Source organism: Panthera uncia, chromosome A2, assembly GCF_023721935.1.
Source record: "Panthera uncia isolate 11264 chromosome A2, Puncia_PCG_1.0, whole genome shotgun sequence".
In the NCBI taxonomy this organism is placed as follows: domain Eukaryota; kingdom Metazoa; phylum Chordata; class Mammalia; order Carnivora; family Felidae; genus Panthera; species Panthera uncia.
Genome location: NC_064816.1, coordinates 117,864,923 through 117,888,020, shown reverse-complemented (window position 1 = coordinate 117,888,020; position 23,098 = coordinate 117,864,923). Strand labels below are relative to the sequence as shown.

At 37.6% G+C, this 23,098-nt stretch overlaps 1 protein-coding gene across 1 annotated transcript in view; it reads right to left on the bottom strand.

Annotated features, from left to right (window-relative positions):
- The window catches only part of ITPRID1 (ITPR interacting domain containing 1), a 115,852-nt gene extending 96,455 nt beyond the window's left edge, over nt 1–19,397 (bottom strand). The window contains exon 1 of the mRNA XM_049642288.1: nt 19,372–19,397. Within this exon, the coding sequence (XP_049498245.1) occupies nt 19,372–19,397 (26 nt within the window). The remainder of the gene's footprint in view (nt 1–19,371) is intronic.
- Between the last annotated feature and the right edge of the window lie 3,701 nt (nt 19,398–23,098).

Below are 23,098 nucleotides of genomic sequence, written 5' to 3'. Positions count from 1 at the left end.
TCAGAAACACAAAAATTGAGAAAATTCATCATCAGTGGAATTGTCTGCCAACAAATGTGAAGAGAATTTCTTTACGCAGAAGGAAAATGATGCAGGTAAAAAATTTGGATCGATAAAAGAAAAGAGTATCATGGAAGAATAAATAAATACAGGTGAAGTAAAACATTTTGTTTTTCTTATTCCTAATTGATCTCAAGTATAACTGTTTGAAGTAACAATAATAACAATGTATTGAGTGATTATAGCATATGGATCAGTGAAATGGGTAACAGTAATATCACCAGGGATGGGAAGGAGAAATTGGGTATCCATTTTAAGGTATCTGTACTACACCAGAAGTGGTATAGCGTTATTTAAAAGTGAATTTAGAATAGTTTAAAATGTGCATTGTAAACTCTAGGGAGATCGCTAAAAATGTTTTTAAATTAATAGAATTGACAAACTAAGCCAGGAAGTACAGAATCATATAAAATGCTCATTAAAAGCAGAAAGGGAGGGGAAAAAGTCAACAAAGAACAAGTGCAACCAAGAGAAAACAGTTACGAACATAGTAGATACTAATCCAGTTACATCAATAATCACTTAAAATGTGAATGGTCTAAACACAGCAGTCAAAAACCAAATACTGTAGGAGGGTATAAAAAAAAAACAGCCCTAATTTTATGCTGTCTATAAGAAATGCACTTAAATATAAGAACTCAGATAAATTAAAGATAAAAGGGATGGACAAAGATATACCACACTGATCGAAAGAAAGCTGAATTAGCTATATACACTTTAAACAAAGCTGACCTCAGAGCAAGGTAGATTATCAGGGATAGAGATGGGCATAATGTAATTACATAAGAAGACATAACAGTCTTGTATATGCACCCAACAAAAAAACATCCAAAAAATGACGTAAAAACGGGTAGAACTTAAAAGAGAAATAGACAAATTTACTATTATAGTTGGAGACTTCAACCCCCCTCTTTTAGTAACTGATACACAAAGTAGGCAGAAAATCAGTAAGCCTGAACAACACTATTAACTGGCTTGATCCAAATTACATTTATAGAAAACTGCATCGACCTGCTGAAGAATGTGCATTCTTCTCAAGCTAACATGGGACATTCAACAAGACTGACCACATTCTGGGCTAAAAAATACATTTACAAGACTGGACAAATGTGAAGATTTAATACGTTCTCATGCACAGTGGAATCAAAATAGAAATAAGTAATGGAAAAAAGCATGGGAAATTTCCAAATGGCATTAAACAACACAATTCTATACAACACAATGTGAGCTAAGAAATCTCAAGATAGTTTTTAAATATTTTGAACTCAATGAAAATGAAAACACAAAATTACAAAAGCAGCGCTCAGAAAGGAATTTATAGCACATGTTTTAGAAAGAAAAATAAAGTCTAAAATTGATCAACTAAGCTTCTACCTTAGGAAACTAGAGAAAGAAGAGCAACATAAGCCTAAAGCAAGTAGAAGAAAAGAAAAATAATAAAAATGAGAGCGAAAATCAATGACGTTGAAACAGGAAAGCACTAGAGAAAAATGAATGCAACTAAAGCCAGTTTTTCTAAAAGATTAATAGAAGGGATACATCTCTGGCCAGGCTAACTGAGAATAAAAGGGCAAAGACACAAACGTAATGTGGGAGCCAGATTTCTCACAGTTGGAGTGGAAATTTATAAATAAGCAAAGGGAAGAGGCTACAGCGATCCAGGTGGTAATGGATTAGACTTGGGGACATCAGTACTAACTCATGATTAACTTAGTGTAGGTACAGATGGTTATATATGGACATATTTATAGGTATGTCTGTATACATGGGTCAGCATTATATATATATATATATACATATATATATGTATATGCTTCTAGGCTCTCTCAGCTGACAGAAGAAATACATATATATGTATATATGTACATATGTATGAATAAAATATGTGTATATATGTGTGTATGTATATATATGTATGTATATATACACATAAAAATGTGTATATATACATACATATATACGTGTGTGTGTGTATATATATATATATATATATATATATATGTATATATATGCACACATTTCTTCTGTCAGCTGAGAGGGCCTAGAAGCAAAACACCCCACCGTTAATAAGCATGCCTTGGTTTCTAATACCTTTCTCCAATATAAGGAAGCAATGCTCCTTGAGAGATGGCTGATTATAGGTCTAGGGCAGGAAATATAAAACAGAAACTCATAGGTCCTGACAGCACCAGAAAGTAAGGAAGTGCTAAGCACACACACATACACATACACTGATGTGGTATGTCAGAGATACAAAATCCTGCTGAAAAAGTTCCTAATGGCCAAAGCTGGTACAATATGAGCATATAATAAATAAAACAGTATGAGATCATAACTAAAAGTTTAAAATCAATATCCGTGAGTCCTCAATGATCGTGGGGAAACAGACAAATCTCCCATGCAGAAAAATTCCAAATAATGTAGGTAGATACACCACCTTCTAACTTCCCACTCCGTGGATGTGGACGATGCGTAGTTACTTTCCTTCCAGAGAGTGCAGTATAAGGTGGGGGGTGGGGAGTAACTTTACAGTAGAGAAACCTGACAGTCCCTGAACCAAGCGATCAAGGTGAGCATCAACGGCGATGTCATGTTGATAGTCATGTACCCTTCATCCAGTATGAAGACAATGGTGCTTTACTTCTGTGATCTTCCTCCTACACACTCAGAACTTCGCTCTAATCATGAAGACAAACACCAGACAAATTCCGACTGAGGGGCAGTCTACAAAATACCTGATCAGTGTTTTTTGTTTTTGTTTTTTTAAATGTCAAAGCCATCAAAAACAAGGAAAATCTAAGAAACTGTGTCAGTCAAGAGGGGCTTAAGAAGAAGTGACAACAAAATGTAATGTGGTGTCCTGCATGGGACTGTAGAACAGAAAAAAAGAACATTTGGTAAAAACTAAGGAAATTTAAATGAAGTGTGCACTTTGGTTAATAATAATGTATCAGTATTGGTTCATTAATTACAACAAATGTACCACACTAATGTAAGATGTTAATAATAGGGACAAATGGACATGAGAAACTCTCTGTACTATCTTTGCAATTTTTCTATAAATCTAACACTATTAAAAAATAAAAAGTTTTATTCATGTAGAAATTGGCCTAGATGGCATTTAGTAGTACATCCTCTCCAACTCTGAGATTCAGTGACTTTAAAATTAAGATTTTTTTTGTGATAGTGTGCTAAGTGACAGATAGGAATATATGCATTAAAATTATATATATATTCAGAGAGACAGTATTTTAAAAACAATTTACCAAGGGCATAATTATTTTTATAAACTAAAAAGAAGTGAATAGAAGTTTTATTTTTAAAATCAATAGATATCAATGGTTGATGCTCTTTTGGGCTGTGTGCCCCTCCTCTAAGCTCAACCAGTGCCTTGTGCTTACCTCTGTCATTGTATTTATAAGAAACCATTAAAAAATTAATTTTAATGTTTATTTATGTGGAGAGAGGGAGAGATAGTGTGAGTGGGGGAGGGTAAAAGAGAGAGGAGAGAGAGAATCCCAGACAGGCTCCACACTGTTAGCATGGAGCCCAATGTGGGGCTTGAACTCACAAAAACATGAGATCATGACCTGAGCCAACATCAAGAGTCAGATGTTTAATTGACTGAGCCATCCAGGCACCCCATACAAGAAACCATTTTATACATTTATGCTGTTTGTTTTGTCTGTCTTCTTCTTAAATTACAAAATTCTCAAGGAAAAAAAAATATTCTGCATTCCTACTACCTCGTACAGATCCTGGAATATTGTGCCTTTGGGGACACAGGCAGAGGGCAATGCAGTGTGAAATCTTGGACAAGTAACCGCTCTAGTTTCCTCACATGCAAAATGAAAAATTTGGGCCATTGCCACCTCTGGGGCGACTTCCAGATCTAAGATTCAAGATTCTTTTCCCATCTAAATGAATTGGGCATAATTTCACAAAATAAGAACTCTAGGGAGATTATATGGCTTGCCCAAATTCTTCTTTTGGATCTTCTGGAAGGTGATGGAAGGTTGAGATTCAGGAAATGTATGCTCTGTGGGAATTGGTTCAGAAAGTCTGTTTCTGTAAGTTTTAAATAATTTATTAATTATTTAACAAATGGTTAAAATATGAAAGTGTTGAATACAAGGATAATTATTTTGTAAGATCTTAGTTAAATTTTTTTTTTTATTTTCTACAATCTGCAGAAAATATTCTGTGTGATAAAGTGAACATATTGCTATATGTATGTCACTTTAATTATGCTGTTTTTTCCTTGGGCCTGAGATTAAGGAAGAATGATGGAGAAGCACCCTTCACTGTCTACACATCTACAAGTCACACTCTGAGGCTCTTCCAACATCAAAGATTCTGCTCTGTCTTAATCAGCCATATTCTCCACAGTCTCACTCCTGCCCCTCAGTGACACTGATTGCTTGAAACAACAAGTTCACCTAGAAAAACCTATCACAGTGGTATTAGTTTCCGAATGAGCTGTAACCAATTACTACAAACTTAGCTTCAAGACAACACACGTTTATTATCCTATAGTTCTGGAGGTCAGAGGTCAAAACTGGGTGTCACCGGGCTCAGATCAAGGTGTTAGGAAGGCTGCATGCCATTCTGGGAACTCTGGGGGAGAATCCATTTCCTTGACTTTCCCAGTTTCTAGAGGCCGCCTGCATTGCTTGGCTCATGGCTGCTTCCTCCAGCTTCAAAGCCAGCAGGGTGGCATCTTCAGATCTCTCTGATGGACCCTCTACCTGTGTTAACACATCTCCTCTCTCAGTCACTCCCCTGCCTCTCTCCAACAAGGACCCCTGTGCTCACCCTGGGTGCACCCAGATAGTTCAGGATAATCTTCCTATCACAAGACTCATAACTTAATCATCTCTATGAAGTCCTTAAAAAAATGTCTATTTATTTTTGAAAGACAGAGAGAGTGCGAGCAGGGGAGGGGCAGAGAGAGAAGGAGACAGAGGGTCCGAAGCAGGCTGTGTGCTGATAGCAGATAGGCCAATGCAAGACTCGAACTCAAGAACTGTGACATCATGACCTGAGCAAAAGTTGGAAGCTTAACCGACTGAGCCACCCATGTGCCCTGAAGTCCTTTTTGATATGCCAGGAAATATATTGACATCTTTGCTATGGGAGCCATTATTCCATCTAACATATATCCATCTTTCTTTTACTATCCAATGGAGTGGATACCTCTTGTGTGGAACACTATTTTCACAGCAACCTCTGGGTCAGGAACATTTGGTGCCAGTCACATCTTCTCCCAGAGAAGTCACTGCTTTAACAATTCTATAAAGATTGCCCTTTTAGAAAGTGTAAAAGGGTATGTGAGGCTCTAATTATAGCTATGTGAGCATATAATACTTTTGAATTAGGCAAAATTTATCTTTTTCTTAAGAGTATAGTTTTGGACTTAGATGTAAATCTGGGCTCCACCCTCCACTATCTCTGTCACTCTGAATGGGTGACTTACTTTTTCCTGAGCTTTGCTATCTCTGACTCAACCACAATTCCTGCCATCTTTATATACTATATCCCCACTATCCCTGAGTTTTCTCTATTGAGATTTGAAGGATAGCCAGGGTGTCTAAAATTATAGGGTAAAAGGCATAATTGGACTTCATAGACTTAATAGAAATAAATAAGAAAACAAACAAGATCGTATAATTTGGGTGGGCTTTTTACATGAAGTCTAAAGTTTGATTTATTGAATCTCTTCTTTGAAAATACTAAAAAAATTTTTTTTCTTTAACATTTATTTATTATTGAGAGACAGAGAGACATAGAGCATGAGCAGGGGAGGGGCAGAGAGAGAGGGAGACACAGAATCTCAAGTAGGCTCCAGGCTCTGAGCTGTCAGCACAGAGCCCAACGTGGGCTCAAACTCACAAACTGCGAGATCATGACCTGAGCTGAAGTTGGTCGCTTAACCAACTGAGCCACCCAGGTGCCCCTGAAAATATTTTCAATACTTATTTTCTAGAACCTATACATATGTACCAAAAAACCTTTGCACAATGACCTAAAGTTCCAATAAGACACTAAGGTGATGAAATATTGTGCATATTATAAAATATGATGTTTATAAAATGGGGTTTACTATTAATCTCTGGCCCCTCTCCTTTGCCCAACCCTGTGTCTCTGGGATTCTCTACAACTTGTTCAAGTTGTTTTGTGCACCCCATGGTTTAAAAGACCATTAAACTAAGCTTCCAAAGTACTCCCCTTCCTTCCTGAGTGCCCCCATTTATTAATATTATATTAAATTGGTTAAAAGTTCAATGTTTAACTAGGAGCCCAGTATATTATTAGCAACATAACTTATTAAGGATTATTTAATACATATTTAGACTATGTCTTTTCCTAACACAATGTCTTTGGCCCCTTATAACATGAAATAGAAAATCATTAGTCCCTTCTGCAAAAGAGTACACCTTGATCACATTCTTGGGATTTGTGCCCTGATTTCTTCATTGTCTTTTCTCATTCTCTAATTCACACTCCCCTCCTTCGATTACTTGTTCTTTACATAAGAAACGTATCACTTTGGCTCATCACAAACATTTTAAACAAGACAATGTATGCAAAATGAAGTGAGAAAATGTTTCTATCTTTTCAGTCTTGTGAAGTAATCATCATAAAAACTGTTGTCAATTATAGTCCTCCAGCATTTTTCAACTATAAACACTTGCTGGACATCATGCCATGACCAAGCATGTATATCTGACTTATTTTTTAGTGGCCATATTGTTGTCCATTGTATGAACATATCATGATTGGTTTCTCTCTAGACTTCCCTTTACTGTTGTTGCAGAAAGCAGATTGTTTGTCTCATTGCATTTATCCCTCTATGTATTTTTCAACAGAGAAGTACAAAAAGGAATTAAAAAGCAGCCCTACAGCTATTTTCTTAAAAAAAAATCCTTTCCCCCAAACTCCCTCACTTCTTGATCTCCTGTTTTGGAGGAGTTGGGGGAGTGGCCAAGGAAAGTTATTATTTAGCAACATATCATCAAATATGAATAAACAATTACTAGAGACCGTCCTGCTCTCCAGAGGGTACCCCCGTGATGGTGATTTTGGAACCAGGAGAAGTGAGAGGGACCCCTGCAGTGACTTTAGAAAAGTATCTACTGATAGTACAGTTACTTTTATTATATAATGAGACAGACACACATGTATCAAATAAAAGCAATTATATTTCTATATGTTGATATGGAAATATATATGTATAAATCTGCTCTATTATCCCATTGGAACATTCAATTTCATTAGTTTTAGCATGTTTCATTAATCAACAACTTATGTCTGTTAAAGCCATACTTTGTATCGCTACAAAGTACCAAAATATCATTCTGATTAGGGCATTCTGAGCATTGTTCTGAATGACATCCTCACACAAAAATATCACCATCTGGAAACCAGAAATGAAGCATCATGCTTATAAGTAGTTCTTACCTCTGGACTCTCCTCTCCTCTCTCTCTCTCTCTATCTCTCTCTCTCTGCCCCCCTCCTTTCTCCCCTCCTCTGCATTCAGCTAGGTCTCATGACCACACCATGTATTTGTCCTTTCTTAGCTACAGCTCTAGATTATTATCCTCTGTGATCTGCCCCCACCCACAGAGACTCAGACTTAATCCCCTTCCTCTGTCTCCTCCTCACTCCTCAGCCTCTGCATGATCGACAACATTTCACATTATTCTACTGGTTTCTAACAGCTGCAGTCTCATCAACATCCCCTGCATTCAACCCAAGCGTGTTAGCTTGGTCCCAGTCAAAAGATACTTGGAAATACTTATAAATAAAAAGTACTTATAAATAGGAAGAGGGAAAGAGGGTACAGACTTTCTATGCCCCTTCTTTTAGTGATCAAGAAGAACATTCAGGTTGCTAAGGCAAAACTGATGAACAGTCTTACCTCGGCCCGTTGGAGTAGAAGTCAGGGGACAAGCAAAGCCCACCCCCTCAAGAAGCTGGTCATCACAACAGCCTCCATCGGCCCTCATCCACCTGCAACACAAACTCCACTCCTGAACTCTCTGGCAGTTGTGTACCTGGACAGTTCCTGAAGGAAACAGTGTAGCATTTGACTAATCTTGCATAACATTTTCATAATCCACACCCATTTGTCCCAGGGAAAAACCTGTTTTCCTGATCTTTTTGTATCAGGAAACATTCAAAACAGGGATCTGAAATAGTGGGGCTCCTTCAGACAAATGAGCCAAATTAGAGGAGACTTCCTGTATGCATGGGCACCACAAGATTTTTGGAGGTCTACCTTGTGCCAGACCCAGGGCTGGGGAAAGGAGACGTGAAGAACAAATCACTTTCCTCTCCCCAAGGATCTCACAGCCTTTTGGGGGCCACAACTAGTAACTTCCATGGAGAAATGTTGAGGACCCAGAGTGATAGAGGACATATTATCAACCAGGAATTTGGGAAGGCTTCACCAAGGAGTAGTGTCTGAAAGGAGTTTTGAAGCATGAGTAGGAGTTTTCCTGATGGATGAAGTTTGAGCTAGACTTGGGGTAGTGGGAAAGATGTTGAAAGTAGAATATCAAACAAAGGTAGAAAATTATTGAACAGGATGATCCATTTGGGGAACTGCAAAGTCATATGTATGGCTATAAAGTCATCTGTTTGGCTATGTGGAGCCTCACCTTGGGGTATGATTTATGACTTAGAAAATAACAATTGTGAATTTGGGTACTATAATGATCCTACAAGTTACTGTATGAATTTAGCATACCATTTGTAATTGTAAGAAAACATTGAAGGGAGGCGTTGATGTATATTTAGTTACTCTGAGTGCTCAGAAAGTGGGTGGTCTGGTTGGTCAAATGACCTACCTTGAATTAGGTCACTGAATACCAACTTCCAAATAATTAGAATAATTAAATTTTATTAAATATTAAAGCTGTCTTTGGTACATGTGAATATTCCTTTGGCACTTCAGAAGGATCTTCAAATCTTTAGAAAGGGTCGGGACTGTAATCAGCATGAGTACCACTCTCTGTGAGGTCCAAGGTGATTGCCAACAAGGTCTGCTAGGGGGGAGGTGAGCTTAGGGTTCTCCTATTTTAAAAATCACTTGCATTTTGAATATTTTTACACTTTATGTGCTGTGAAGCCTCCTGACAGATTGAATTTGGGCCAACATAATAAATGAAGCACTGCACTAATGTTAATGCAAACAAATAATCAGAACAAACCACATTTCTCCCACGTGATCTAGTAAACATATGGTCTTGTGGTTGAAACTTGGCAAGTTAATTGTCATAAGAACCCTGAAAGGAAGGTGGAATGCATTGGTAATTCTATCCCTAGGTCAGATCTCTGTCCTTGATATTTCCTTGTTCCCACAGACTGGCAAACCCTTGAAACAGCAAGTACGTTCTGTTGTTAGCATTTCTTCCCCCGGTGAAATCACATTAGTGATTATATTTTGCTCCATTTAGTATTGGCTTTACAGCTTCATTAAATGCATCCATTATTTTACTTTGTTTCTAAAGACCTGTTGGATGCCCAGGCCAGGAAAGATATTTTTTGTTTTGTTTCTTTTTTTTTTTTGTTTGTTTGTTTTATTTTTTCTCCTTCCATATGTAACATGTGAGAAGCTAAGAGTCTGAAAGATGGCTTGCTTTGTCCAAGGTCACATGACCTGAACAACAATGTATGCTTCTACCTCCACGTCTGAATCCCTTTTTCACATTATCATACTGCTTCGAGGACATGCCTAACTCACCAGTTAAAGCACTATGTTTCCAACACTGTCCTAATGAAAACCTCACACCAGACCTGCAGGATAGGTGCTACTGTCATTCCCGTTTTGCAGATGAGGATCCTAAGACATGGAAAGGTTAGGAACACAACCTCTCAGAGGAAGAATTAGGATTCAAACACCAATGGTTGGCTCCAGAGTCTGTACTCTTATCTACTGCTGATATGCCCCCCAAGGCAGCTAATCTCCCTTCCCCAATGCCATTACTGTTCCTTGCAATTTTGCTACAATATCACTTGTCTATGTGGTTTTCTTACCCACTGAACTCAAAGATTCCAGACAGCAGAGCCAACCACTTAATTGTTTTTGTTCATAGACTTATACTTGTTAAGCCCAGAAAATATTCCCCCGTGTTTCTGATCTCAGTTAATGACATAAACATTCACTCAAATTTCAAGTCAGAAATGTGGGGATTATTTTAGATTGATCCCTTCTTCCTCATTCCCTTCACAACCAAGCCCTGTCAATTCTTCTTCCTTAACTCCTCTCAAATTTATCCTTTCCATTCTGTCTCCACCACCACCACCTGTTTAAGACTAGACAATTCTGGGTTATATCGGCTACCTTGCTGGTCTTCCAGCCTCCTGACTTCCTGTCATTCCAATCTATCCTCATAGCTAGTAGTGATCTGACCATGTCACTCACTTACTCACCATTGTACTTGTTTGAAGAACCTAAAAGATAATTTTGTTTTTCATTTTTTGTTTTTGTCACACATCACACCCATACAGATGTTGCTTCTTTCCTCTATCAGGAAAAACCTCCTCTTACTTCTTTGCTTGTAGAGTTCCTAATTGTCAAATAAGATTCAAACTCAGTCCATTTATTTTACTTATCCATTCCACCATTGATAGAGCCTCAACTGGGCTCCAGTGCTACTTAATCACCAATAATGACTTTATAAGCATTCTTGTTCATGTCTCTCATGACCAGACTTTCATGACCTTGTGTATGAGTTTGTCTGGGATATATAACTTGTAGTCAGATTTCAGGATCAGAGTCAGTTAGGCAAAGTTACAAAGGCTGGTCTAGAGTCAAGGATCAGGAAGAATGATGACTCAGATATATCTAAGCTTACATTTTCACTTTGTTTTTGTGTAAATGATGTACTTAATATCAAGGATCCATGATGTTTTGAATAACTACAGCTACCTGGGGTCTCTTTTTAACTCAGGATGTCACCTCCAAAGTTTAGAGGTTTCAGCTACCCTTGAAGAGTGAAGGACATATCATAGCTGAGAGGCCTAGCATCTTGGGCTATTCTGTTTGTTGTTTTGAGTAGGAATGTATGGTGGGTGTTGGTAACATCAACATCGATGGTCCACCTTATTACCACAAAGGGAACGTTATGCTATAGAATAATGGAATGATCTGGTTGCTCTTCTGTCTGGTTTTTCCTTATGGACTCATTACTCCTATTCATCTCTATAGGTCAGGCCATTGCCTGTTCTAGAAGGTTCATGCATTCCTTTACCTCACCCAGCTGTGCCACACTGATCTCCAGAAGGGTGTTGTATTGTCCATACTCTCACCAGTGGTTCAGGAGAGATCCCATTTCACAGGCATTTGTTAACTCAGGGTGGTACCTGATTTTCATTAAGATGGGCATAAAGTAGTATGTCTGTATTACTTTAATTTTCATTTCTCTCATTACACTTTCACTAACAAGATTGAGAATTTCATCATATGCTTTTATCCTTCCATGCTCTCATTTCTTTGAATTGTAGAGTCATAACCTTTGCCTATTTTTCTACTGTGTTCATTTTTGTTTCTGGTTGATTCATAAGAGTCCTTTGTATTTTCTAGATTAATCCCTTGTTGGTTTTTGAAGTTGCAAATATGTTCTCCTAATCTGCCACCCATATGTTAACATAATCTATACAGCGGTTCATTGAACAGAGGTCTTTAATTTTGATGTTGTCAAATCCAATTTTTGCCTTCTGGTTTGTGCTTTGGGGTTCTTATTTAAGAAGTACTTCGCCACCTAATGATTAAATAAATTATCATGTCCCTCCCCCCCATTCATTTTATAGCTTTACCTCTAATATATAGGTCTTTTATACCTCTGGAGTCCACTCAAATATACAGTATAAAGTGTGGATCCAAACATTTTTTTTTTTTTTTTTTTTGCATATGGTGAGCCAATTTTCTGAATATCATCTACTGAACAATCTTTAGTCAATCCACTTCCTCTTACTCCTGTTTGTGGAGATGTTTCTTTATCAAATCTCTCTCTGTGTCTTTATCTTTCTGCCTCTCTTTGTCTCTGTCTCTGTCTCTCTGTCTATATAGATAGATACCATTTATCTCAATACATATATCGAGATATATGTACATATCTCATATCTCTGTCTCAATAAATTTCTTTTTTTAAAAATTTTTTTAACGTTTATTTATCTTTGAGAGACGGAAAGAGACAGAGCATGAGTGGGGAAGGGGTAGAGAGAGGGAGACACAGAATCGGAAGCAGGCTCTGAGCTGTCAGCACAGACACAGGGCTCGAACTCACAAACTGCAAGATCATGACCTGAGCGGAAGTCGGACGCTCAACCTGAGCCGAAGTCAGACGCTCAACCAACTGAGCCACCCAGGCCCCGCTCTATAAATTTCTATCCAGTGAGAGAGAGAGACAGAGAGAAAGATGTATATTTTCACACACACACACACACACACACACACACACACACACACACCCCCTATTGGTTCTGTTTCTCTAAAGAACCCTGACCAATACACTAATATAGAACAATGATATTGTTACATAGTCTGTATCTGATATTGATATTGATATTGATATTGATATTGATACAGCAAAGTCTGCATCTGACAACCTTATGGAACTCTATTGTTACCATATTTTGAAAATTCTATTACTCTTTCTGTGTAGATGATCATGTAATTCACAGTAATATATATATTGTCCTTTTCCTTTTTATCTTCATAACTTTCTTTCTTCTTCCTCCTTAATTATTTATTTTTGTCTCATTGCATTGGCCAACACTTCTAACACCATTTTAAACAACACAGTAGAGTGACAGTGGGTATATCCTTGTGTAATTCTCTACAATAAAAGGATCAAGTCTATATGCATATGTTTCCTGGGTATCTTTAATATGTAGACTTTATCAACCCAAAAAGACTATCTTCTAATTCTACTTTTCTAATATTTTTTCTGAGTTAAATTTTCCTTTTAGGCACTACTTTCCTAAGATAAACTCTCCTTGATTATCATGTATTACCTTAAAATACATTAAGTATTCCATTAGCTAATATCTAATTTGAACTTTTTATCTATGTTTTTAGGCAAAATGTCCATATAATTTCCATTTCTTGTTCTTATCTGGCTTTGAAATTGCAAATATACTAGCCTTATGAAGTAAGTTAATTACCTTTCTTTCTTTTAATTTTTTTTTTAATTTAAAAATGGATATAATTCTTTTTAAAAGTCATCTGGGCCTGGGGTTTTCTGCTGGTAAAAGCAGGGTGGAAGTGGAAGTGTTTAGCTGTTTCTTTGATAATAGGATTTATTCATATTTTCTATTTATTTTTGTGCCAATTTGGGTATTTAATGTTTCTTGAAATTTATGCATTTGGCTCAAGCTTTCCAAATTGTTGCCTGTAGTTGTCCGTGATATTTTTTTAAGCTGTAAACACTTTCCATTTTGCCCATAGTTATTTCTCAACTTTCTGAAATATTTTGCAGATAATTTTTTAATTACATTATATATTTAAAATTCAGATATAATTAATATGCTGATAAACATTTTTAATTGTCTTCATTAGTCTTGCCAAATGCCTAAAGTTTGTAAATTTTTGAAAAGACCAAAATTTCAGTTTTGTTCATCTTCTTTATTTCTTTTTTATTCTATACTGCTTTAGTTTCTGCTCTAATTCTTATTATTTCTTCTTTCTTCATTCTAAGGGTTTACTTTCTTGCTTTATATCTATCTTCTTGAATTATATATTAGATCACTTGTTTTGAGCCTATCTTGTTTATTGATCATACATTTAGAATGATAAACTTTCTTTTAAGTAGTTATAAATTTTTTAGTTTCTATGATGCTGATGATCTGAAATTAACTGATGGATAGTACTTGAATTTTTGTGAATTTTCCACGTATTATTATAAATAACATGAATTTCTATTTTGCAAGGTCTTTGTATATCTGCTAGTCCTGACATTCCTTACATTCCTGAGAATAGCTTTTTTAATGTTCAAGTTTAAGTGAGAATTTAGCTGGATATAAAATTTTAGATTCAATGTGCTTTTCCTTAAATCTTTTGAAATTTCATTCCATTGTGTACTTGCATCTATTGTTGCTCTTGAGAAATCTGCTCTGTCTCTTAGATTATTATTTTTCTGTAGGTGATCTTTTTTTGTTCAGAAGCTTTCAGAACTTGCACTTTTCTTTCATGTTTTTAAATTTCACTACATTATAACTAACATATTTTATACCCATTACCTCCTAAAATTCTTCTTTATGAATTCTTGTTCTAGCCTCATTTTTCCAATATCCTTCTATATCCTCCTTTGAGAATATTCATTGAATAGCTATTACACATTCATTTGTTTTATTGACACTTATTACATGCCAGGTACTATTTTCCATGCTGGAAATATGGCTAGGACAAAACATGTCTCATTGAAATTATATTATACTGGAGGGAGACAGATAAACAAATAGTCAAATGAATATATGTCAGGTGTTAAAAGCACAGAAAAGATATATAAAGCAAGGAAAGGGATAGGAAATGTGTGTGGGAGTCTTATTTTTAAACTTTATATTTTAACATAATTTAATTCTTGGAGAAAACTTATACAAATAACACGAAGAATGTATATATGCCATTCACCCCAATTTCATATTAATATTTTACCACATTTTCTGTCCTCTCTCTCTCTCTCTTTGATTTTATATATAGTTATCTATTTACTTATCAATCTACAGATAGATTTATAAATATATAGGTCTAAATCATTGGAGAGTAAATTATGGACATGGTACCTCTTTATCCCTAGACTTCAGTGTTAAATGTCTAAAAACAAGAACAATCACTTACACCATATAGTGATCAAAATCAGGTAATTAATCTTGATAAAGTACTGTAAAATATTGTTATATAATCTACAGACATTATTCAGAATTCACCAGTTGTTCCCAAAATGTCCTTTGTAACAAAAGAACATTTTAGATAATGAGTTGCATTCAGTTGTTATGTCTCTTTATCCTCCTTTAATCTGGAACATCCCTAAGTCTTTTAAATATAATGGGAGCAACATTTTGAAGCATAAACTTGCAGAATGTCCCTCGGTTTGGGTTATCCAATGTTTCCCCATGATTAGATTCAGGTTATGCATTTTTGCAGAAATACCACTAAAGTGATTCTGTGTTCTGTGTTCCTCTCAATGTACCATATCAAGACTCATATGAAGTCAATTTGTTCCATTACTGGTGATGTCAACTTTCATGATTTTAAGGTAGTGTCTTTCCACATAGGGAGTCATTTATTTTTTTTCCTCTGGTCTATTAATATTCCTTTATTCAGTATAAGCTGTTCAAGTTGCCATCTTCCTTTTAATGTTGTTTGCTCTTTAGCTATCTTGCTATTTTTCCCTCTGAGCTCATATTCCTGTGGATATACTGGACATCTCAGCTGGCTATATGAACTTATGGGAAAGAGTAAAAGCCTGGATTGTTCGTTATGTCCACAGGAGTTTAAATGGTGAGGATGAAGGAATGCCCCTTCGTCAGAGGAGTCACCTGAGCTACCTTTGTACCTGTGTGCTGACTCAGCTCCTTTACAGTGGCTCTCTCATTTACTTGTCACCATTTAACCAACACCTTGGGCTCAGGGAGGATGGTGATTAAAGAGGAAAAGCTCAACTGCTGATTGGTCCAGTTGTCATGTATCTGTTGCTATTGGCCCTGTGGCCTGCCTCTAGCCCTACCCTGACCAGGTGTCCCCTAGCTTCTCTGGGCTGCCTGCTGATTTTGCCTTTCAGAGTTGGTGGAGTGGGAAGTAAGTAGTCTGGAGAAAAAAAAAAAGAGCACGTGTGAAACCCCCTTCCTGCTGAGTCACTCATCCGTGGTGCTGGTCCTTCTGTTGTCCATGAATATCTCGTGTTTCATGTAGGTTGGATGGGGCTGTCCTTGTCTTTCTTTATCATTGGGGGTAGGTCCAGGGCTCAGTCTCAGAAAGGAGGCCCAGGCCATGTTAGTTTTCCATCTTGTGTAGTGATTTTATGAGGATTAAGTGAACTCATTGTATAAAAGCATCTGGAAAACAGTGTGACACCAGTAAACGGCATCCACTACTAGCATTATTAGATGATGATGATGATTATCATCATTAATAATAACCTTTTAATTTTACCTAATAATAAATAGTCTCATCAACACCTAAGAAGCCTCTTCTACACTTGAGACTCCATTCTGGATGAGTAAATATAAGATGTGTTCCACATAGGCCTTGCTCTGTGGTCCATGACACAAACTACTGAATATTCCAATGTGCACAGCTGAGGAACACTTACCCACTTGGAACAGAGAGGGTCCATGAAGCCTCAGAAAGGAAAGGGTTTCCAAGATCTTTGTGAATTTGCCAACATCTCTTACTAGATTTGGCAGAGATGCAACTGACAGTCATGAGCATCTGTCTTGAGGAAATGCAGGGCCAAGACTGTGACCAGAGAGCCCAATGGGCACCCAGAGTGACACTGATGTTGGACCTGAGGATATGACTTTGTGGTTGCTAGGAAGAGCAAGAAGACAGAGACAAGAAGAGACAAAAAGTTGGAACATAGTCGGGATTCCATAAATTTGGATTGTATCAAATTGTTCTGGATTTAAGAACTGAACCAATCACTTACTAGCTCTGTGACATTGGCAAGTGGTCTATCTTTTTTGATCCTCAGTTTCTTTATCTGCCAAATCGGGATAATAATGTCATGCCGGCCTGACTCGGAGGGTGGTTTTGAGGTACAAAAGAATCAGTAGATAATTCACTTGCTTTGAAAACAGTCCAAATGCATTGTACTGATAGCTTGGCACCTGCATTAGGGGATTTTACTGTGGAACAGAGACCCATGGTGCACTATGGACCAGTGGAGTGTATCTCTAAATACTGAACATGGTCAGACTGCATCATTGAATCTGGTACTTTTTAATTCCTCATGAATCCCTGATCACTGGGCTCAAGTTCATTTGCTAATTTCTTCTTCAGGGCTGAAAACACATGCTATAACTATTACAACCCCTTCTCCTTCCCCCCTGCCAAAGGGAGTTTCATTTACCCTAAGTTTAGAGGTGAGTTAATCACACCAGTTACTCACACTCTAATTTCCCTCATCTGCAGCCAAGTATTTTAGGCCACTGGCCAAACATTGTGGTGAGAGAATGGTACAGGTGGAATTCAGCTATGATGCTGTTATTCCATCTTGGTGAGGCAGGGAGCAGCCCTGATGACAGAATGCATTATATTTCCACCAGAAAAAGAAAAAAAAAATGTTGGTTTATTTAAATACAGAGGCTATCTCTGGGCTTTCATTATCATAGAATTTACCTATGAAAGCTTTTCCCATATGCAACAACTGTTCCTTCTCTCCTTTCCTGCTCCTTTCAAACTGGAATGAACCTACAGCCTTGACACAGAGTCGTGATGCTGAGTGAAATATTTCTTTACAACTTCAGAAACATACACTGCCTGCAAATATCCTCCTGGGTTTGTTGAAAGAGCAGGAGTAACAGTAAACATTTTCCAGGAAAAGGCATTGAGACATTACTGATGTCCATTCTCTCTTCCAGTTGTTTTAGGAAGCCCACTGTAGGCATCCTGGCTTTTCTCATGGAGGTACAGCTGGAGGCACAGAGCTGACCATGAAGACAATGTGTGCAGTATTAGGGGAACAAGGGCTTTTGGACTTTCAGTCCCAGGAAATATGACTCTATAATATTTCTCCCTTCCCCCTCCCCAGATGTCTTCCATGATCATGGCCATCGGAACATCAGTTCTGCCCACTACAATTATAAAGATTTTGCCCACAGTCATGCAAGTAATACCTAGTGCAGTTGGGGTGTAAACCCAGGAATTTCTGATTCCAAAGATGAGAGGCTTTCCATGATGTCACTGTGCTAGTGTTTTATGTGTGCTGCTCACACAGGTTGATAGCATGTCCAAAGCATCTCTTCCTTTAGCTATCTGAAACCCACACCAAAGAAACCATACTTCTTCACTTGATAATCAAGACAAAATTATGCCTCTCTGCATAATGAGGCAGAATGTTTAAAATGAAGAAGGTTCTGGAAAAATTTAGTAAGTATGGTCACCACACACCTTCCTCTTAGGTTCCATTGTTTTCAGTAAATATCTATTAAATGTCTACTGTATTCCTTAGTCTCTGTTAGGAGATGATTTCAAAACATGAGCAATTAGAGCCAGTCATAGGCAAAAATTGTGGTTTTCACTTCCTGCTTCAGGAGTTCCAACACCCAAATCCTAGCAAAGGGGACCAGCAAACAGGAACTGCACTGCAATTCAAGCCCAACTTAAAATATTCTTTTTCACTCTACGAATCACTACACATTATGATTCAACAGAGCAATATCTCTAGAAGTTTTAGTGGCCGGGATGTTTCAACACTGTACTCAAGAGCTGCCTAACAATCAAACCACTTTTCTGCTTTGAAAAACTGTGAATTACTCCCTTTAAGCTTGTAAGCTATGGAGCAGCACATCAAGACCACCAAGGAAAGCTGATGGACACCTGAACTGACAAGAAGCAAAGTTACCCCAAACCACCTGGCACAGCCAAGGGGCCCTCAGTGGTATGTCAGGTCCCACAGGCCTGGGACCCACACTGCGGGTATCTCCACCATGTAAGACTTGGAAAAGAGCCACAGTTATGGCATAAACCTCTGGGAAGATCTTACAGTCTTCAGGGGACTGGGTTTTCAACTTAAACAAAGAACAATACCTACTTCAGATAAGTTTGCTAAAGGCAGGCCAAGGGGAGGTGACACATATTTCCCTTATTACTCAAGGCTTACCCTTTGGGGGCAGGAAATGAATGTTTATAAGTTAGCTGGCAATTTGGCAAGTGTTTCCTGTTACTTTCATTCTCCATAGGACACTTCTGGCTTATTTGAAGTCGAATTTGTCTCAGGTTTATACAATATTATACATCTCTTACAAAAGCAATTTGAGCTCGGGCACCTGGGTGGCTCAGTCGGTTAAGACTCTGACTCTTGATTTCCAGCCCAGGTCATGATCTCAGGGTTCATGGGATTGAGCCCTGGGTCAGGCTCTGTGTGCTGACAGTGCAGAGCCTGGCTGGGATTCTCTCTTCCCTTCTCTCTCTGCCCCTCCCTGACTCAGCTACTCACTCTCTCACTCTCTCTCTCTCTCTCTCAAAATAAATAAATGAATAAACTTAAAAGAAAGCAATTTTAGCTGAAGGGTGAGGCGCTGCTTGGTAATCAGAGCTGTTAGGTGAAAACCCACAGTCTTCTCTAAGTTTCACAACTGACCTTTCCTTCAGCTGGCGGTGCGACATGCTTTCCAACACCAACCCATCTCTGAGACAAGAGGCGTCATCTTCCAAAGACTTTAAGCTGAAAAACAAGATTGAAAAACTCAGCCTGGTTTGTTTGGAAATTTGCTTTTCATTTACTGGTGCTTTCATAAATTAACTCTTTGTTATTAAATTCTAGAAGCATGGCATGGCCAGAGGTCAGGACACTGAGGCTTACACTATTGATTCTTTGAAAATTTTGATACTGTCTATATGACTTTATGTGTCATTGATTTGTGTTCGTGTTTTATGGGCATAGGATCTTAGATTCTCAGTTTGTAAGGATGTAAATGTGGTATATATTTTTAACATTATCTTTATTAGCCATATTGTTCATATCCCCTATAATCTTGCTTATAACTTTACACATATACACGATATTGTGCATTTATGCTGACAAAGAATTGTTAAATAGGCCAGACTATATGCAGACTCACTCTTTTTATGCTGTGACTTCTTCATTCTTGAGCTCTTGAGCTCCTAATTTTTCTTGCCTTCTTGTTTAATTGGAATAGGTCTGCAAATAATTTTATCAAGTAGGGTAGATATGTCATTAGCATATTTTATGAGCTTCTTTTTTATCAGAAGATATATTTCTATTGCCCTCTCAAAATTGAGTCTAAAATTCTTGGGTCTAAAAACTGTTCGTTGACAGAGAAAAAACACTGCTTTATGTTCTACTGGCATTTAAGGTTACAAATGAGAAACTGAGCTAAATTAATGTTTGTTTCTTTGCAGAAAACCTGTTTTTCTTATTTGGATCATAATTGATTTTTATCTTTATCCTAGTTGTTTGCCTTTTTCCAAATGTCTAGATGTATGTTATTTCTTTGACTTCCCATGGAATATGCAGAAAATGCTTTTTTATTATAACTGTATGTCCTCTCTACTTTTTCCAGAGTTTCATTCAGAAAAAAATAATAATTTGAAATTGGCCATCTATATTTGTCTTTAGTGTTTATAGTCTTCCCACTGCCCCCCACTGCCTTTTTTGTATGTTGCCTCTGCATTCTGGAAAAAATTTACAAATTTGGCATTCATATCACTGAAACATTTTTTTACACATTAGTTCTACTTTTCTCCAATGTAAAATTTAATGCTGCCACTGTCCTTTAAAAGTCTTTAAAAGTCTATATTATTTATTTAAGTCTATTTTAATTCTCCACTCCAATCTTTTAACCTCAACCTGTTCTCTCTTGGTGGCTCTCTGCTCATATTTTACATAGACCATGTCTTTTTCATTCTGTGTTCAATATAACCTGTTACCCAAAATTTTCCTTGAGATCATGAATGGATGATTTGTAGAAGTATCTTCCTTTCCTTATTTTCTCCAATGATATGCCAAATGTGTCATTTGGATGCTATTTTCTTTCCCATACTGCTCACCATACCGCTCTCTTACTGTTAGTGTCCATCTTTCAAGAAATGAATGTTTATAAGATAGCTGTTAGAAAGGTGAGATCTAATCATTCCCTGTATTTTCAGACAGGGTGTTTCCACTATTGATTTCCCTTCTCCAACCTAAAGTGCAAGGGCAAGTCAATGAGCACATCTTCCAGATCCTTGACCAGCCTCTACCAAACTTTTAACTAGTGTGTAATCTTCCTGCTATTCTCCTGCCTTTGTTCTCTCATGGCTACGAGCCCAAACAATATGTGAAAATCAATCATTCCAAGCTTGCTGTGCTCTGTAAGTTTCCTTCCTCAGACTTGGGCTTCACTATTTTCTTTGTATAATGAAACTTTCCAGAATGCACTCTGCCGAAGCCCTGCCCTCTGCATCTCCTGCTTGAGTTTTAAGACACACAGTCTTTGCGTAAGAGTTTAAAAAGTGAAGGACGGGGGAGTATGCACACTGATAGTCTTGTGAGTACAGGTTCTAGTTCTTAAATCTGCAAGGGATGATATGGAAGAAAGAAAACATCTATTATTTCTTTAATCATACTGTTTCATTACATTAAACCAGGTCATGACACAAATTGATCTTGTTTTTCCGAAATTATTCCATTTGTATTTTACTTAGTAACAAGGCATTCAAAATCCAGATAACAAGTTGTATATAAATCTCAGTTTCTAATGCTTTGGGTTTTCTCTAAATCTGCTTCTTCATGATTATTTTAGTAAGAAGCTGGGAGAGACCATACTGGGGGCTACTTACCAAGAAATAGTCTGAACAATTCCGTAATGATCAATTTTTAGTAACCCTTTGGTAAAGATGGTTAAAATCATGAAGTCATCAGGCATTAATCTGTGAGAAACCTTAAATACCATCCAGTCCAGTCTCATCTATCTGAGATATGGAACTGAGGTAGAAGAACTTATGCCCCAGCAGACTCTCCAAAATCTGCAATTCTATTGGAAGAGATCCTAAAATTTTCTTATCAGCCTTTGTCTCTACCCCTAGTTGTAGGTCAGAGGTGTATATTCAATGCCTCAGAGAAGCTGGGTACTAATCACTTTGCCAGCTTTCCTAAAAGAAGCTGTCACATCCCAGACTTTAGCATCATCTGTCCATACCAGGAAGTGGATTCCTGTTTCTACCTTCCTCCACAACCGCCATCCCAATTCCCAGCAATCCCAGCAACACATGCCAATCCCTGATAACATTATTTCCCATTACATTCCCATTTGCAATATTCATGTAATAAAGGGTAAGAAGAAAAGTTGGGGCAGTCATTGAGTCCACTTGTAGGGAAAACATTTGTTTATCTGTATTCATCTTCTTCCTATTCCCAATTAGACATAGTGGTAGCACTCAGACTCTCAGGCTCTTATGCACACAGACACATCACACAGACACATCACACACACACACACACACACACATCACATCACATCACATCACATATACAAAGAGAGTATTAATTATTGGCTGTCCCTGCTATGGCACTGATTCTCTCACAAGAGCAGAATAAAGCAGAATTTTGCAATTTATAGTCCAAGGTTCATGGAATGTTCATCTATATTACATGGAAATAAAGACCAGTCCCTGCACAGCAACAACAACAGTGAATGGTGATGGGAAAGGCTGGGTGGTCAGATACCCTTGAGAAGTGCTGGCCATACACAAATGGTCCTTGTAGTAGGAATTCTGAGCATCATTCCTGAGCTGATGTGCACTGAGAATCTCTAAAACCAAGGTAAAGTAAGATGTGTTCCCCATCTAACTGAACCCAGAGCAAGTTTTAAAAGCAGTGGACTAAACACCTTCCCCACTTTTCCCCAAACCTTCTAGATTTGGGGGCTTTGGACTCATGAACGCTTATATTTAAAACCAGATTCTGCTAGTCCCTATGTGGCCTCTGTTAAGTGCATAAACCATTCTGAGCTTTAGTTTCCTTTGCTACAAGAATTTAAATAACAATGTGTTTCTCTATGTCATTGTAAGGATTAAATGAGAAGTCCACTCCAGTGCCTAACAAGACGCTGTCTCCTTTCTCCTGAAGATTCATGAAAACATTTTCAAAAATGATAGTGAAATTGGTTGGCCCTACCCAAAAGGCACAGATCTCCAACGAGCGGCTAGTTACTGAAGAAAATCCTCCATGCTTCCCTAAACCTCCATGAAGTTGCCAAAGTGCCCAAACATTTCACATATTGGACATTTGTATCAAAGCACTGAGAACACCATAAAATGCACAGACCCTTGTGAAGCCATGAGAGCACTTAGTACTACTGTGTGAG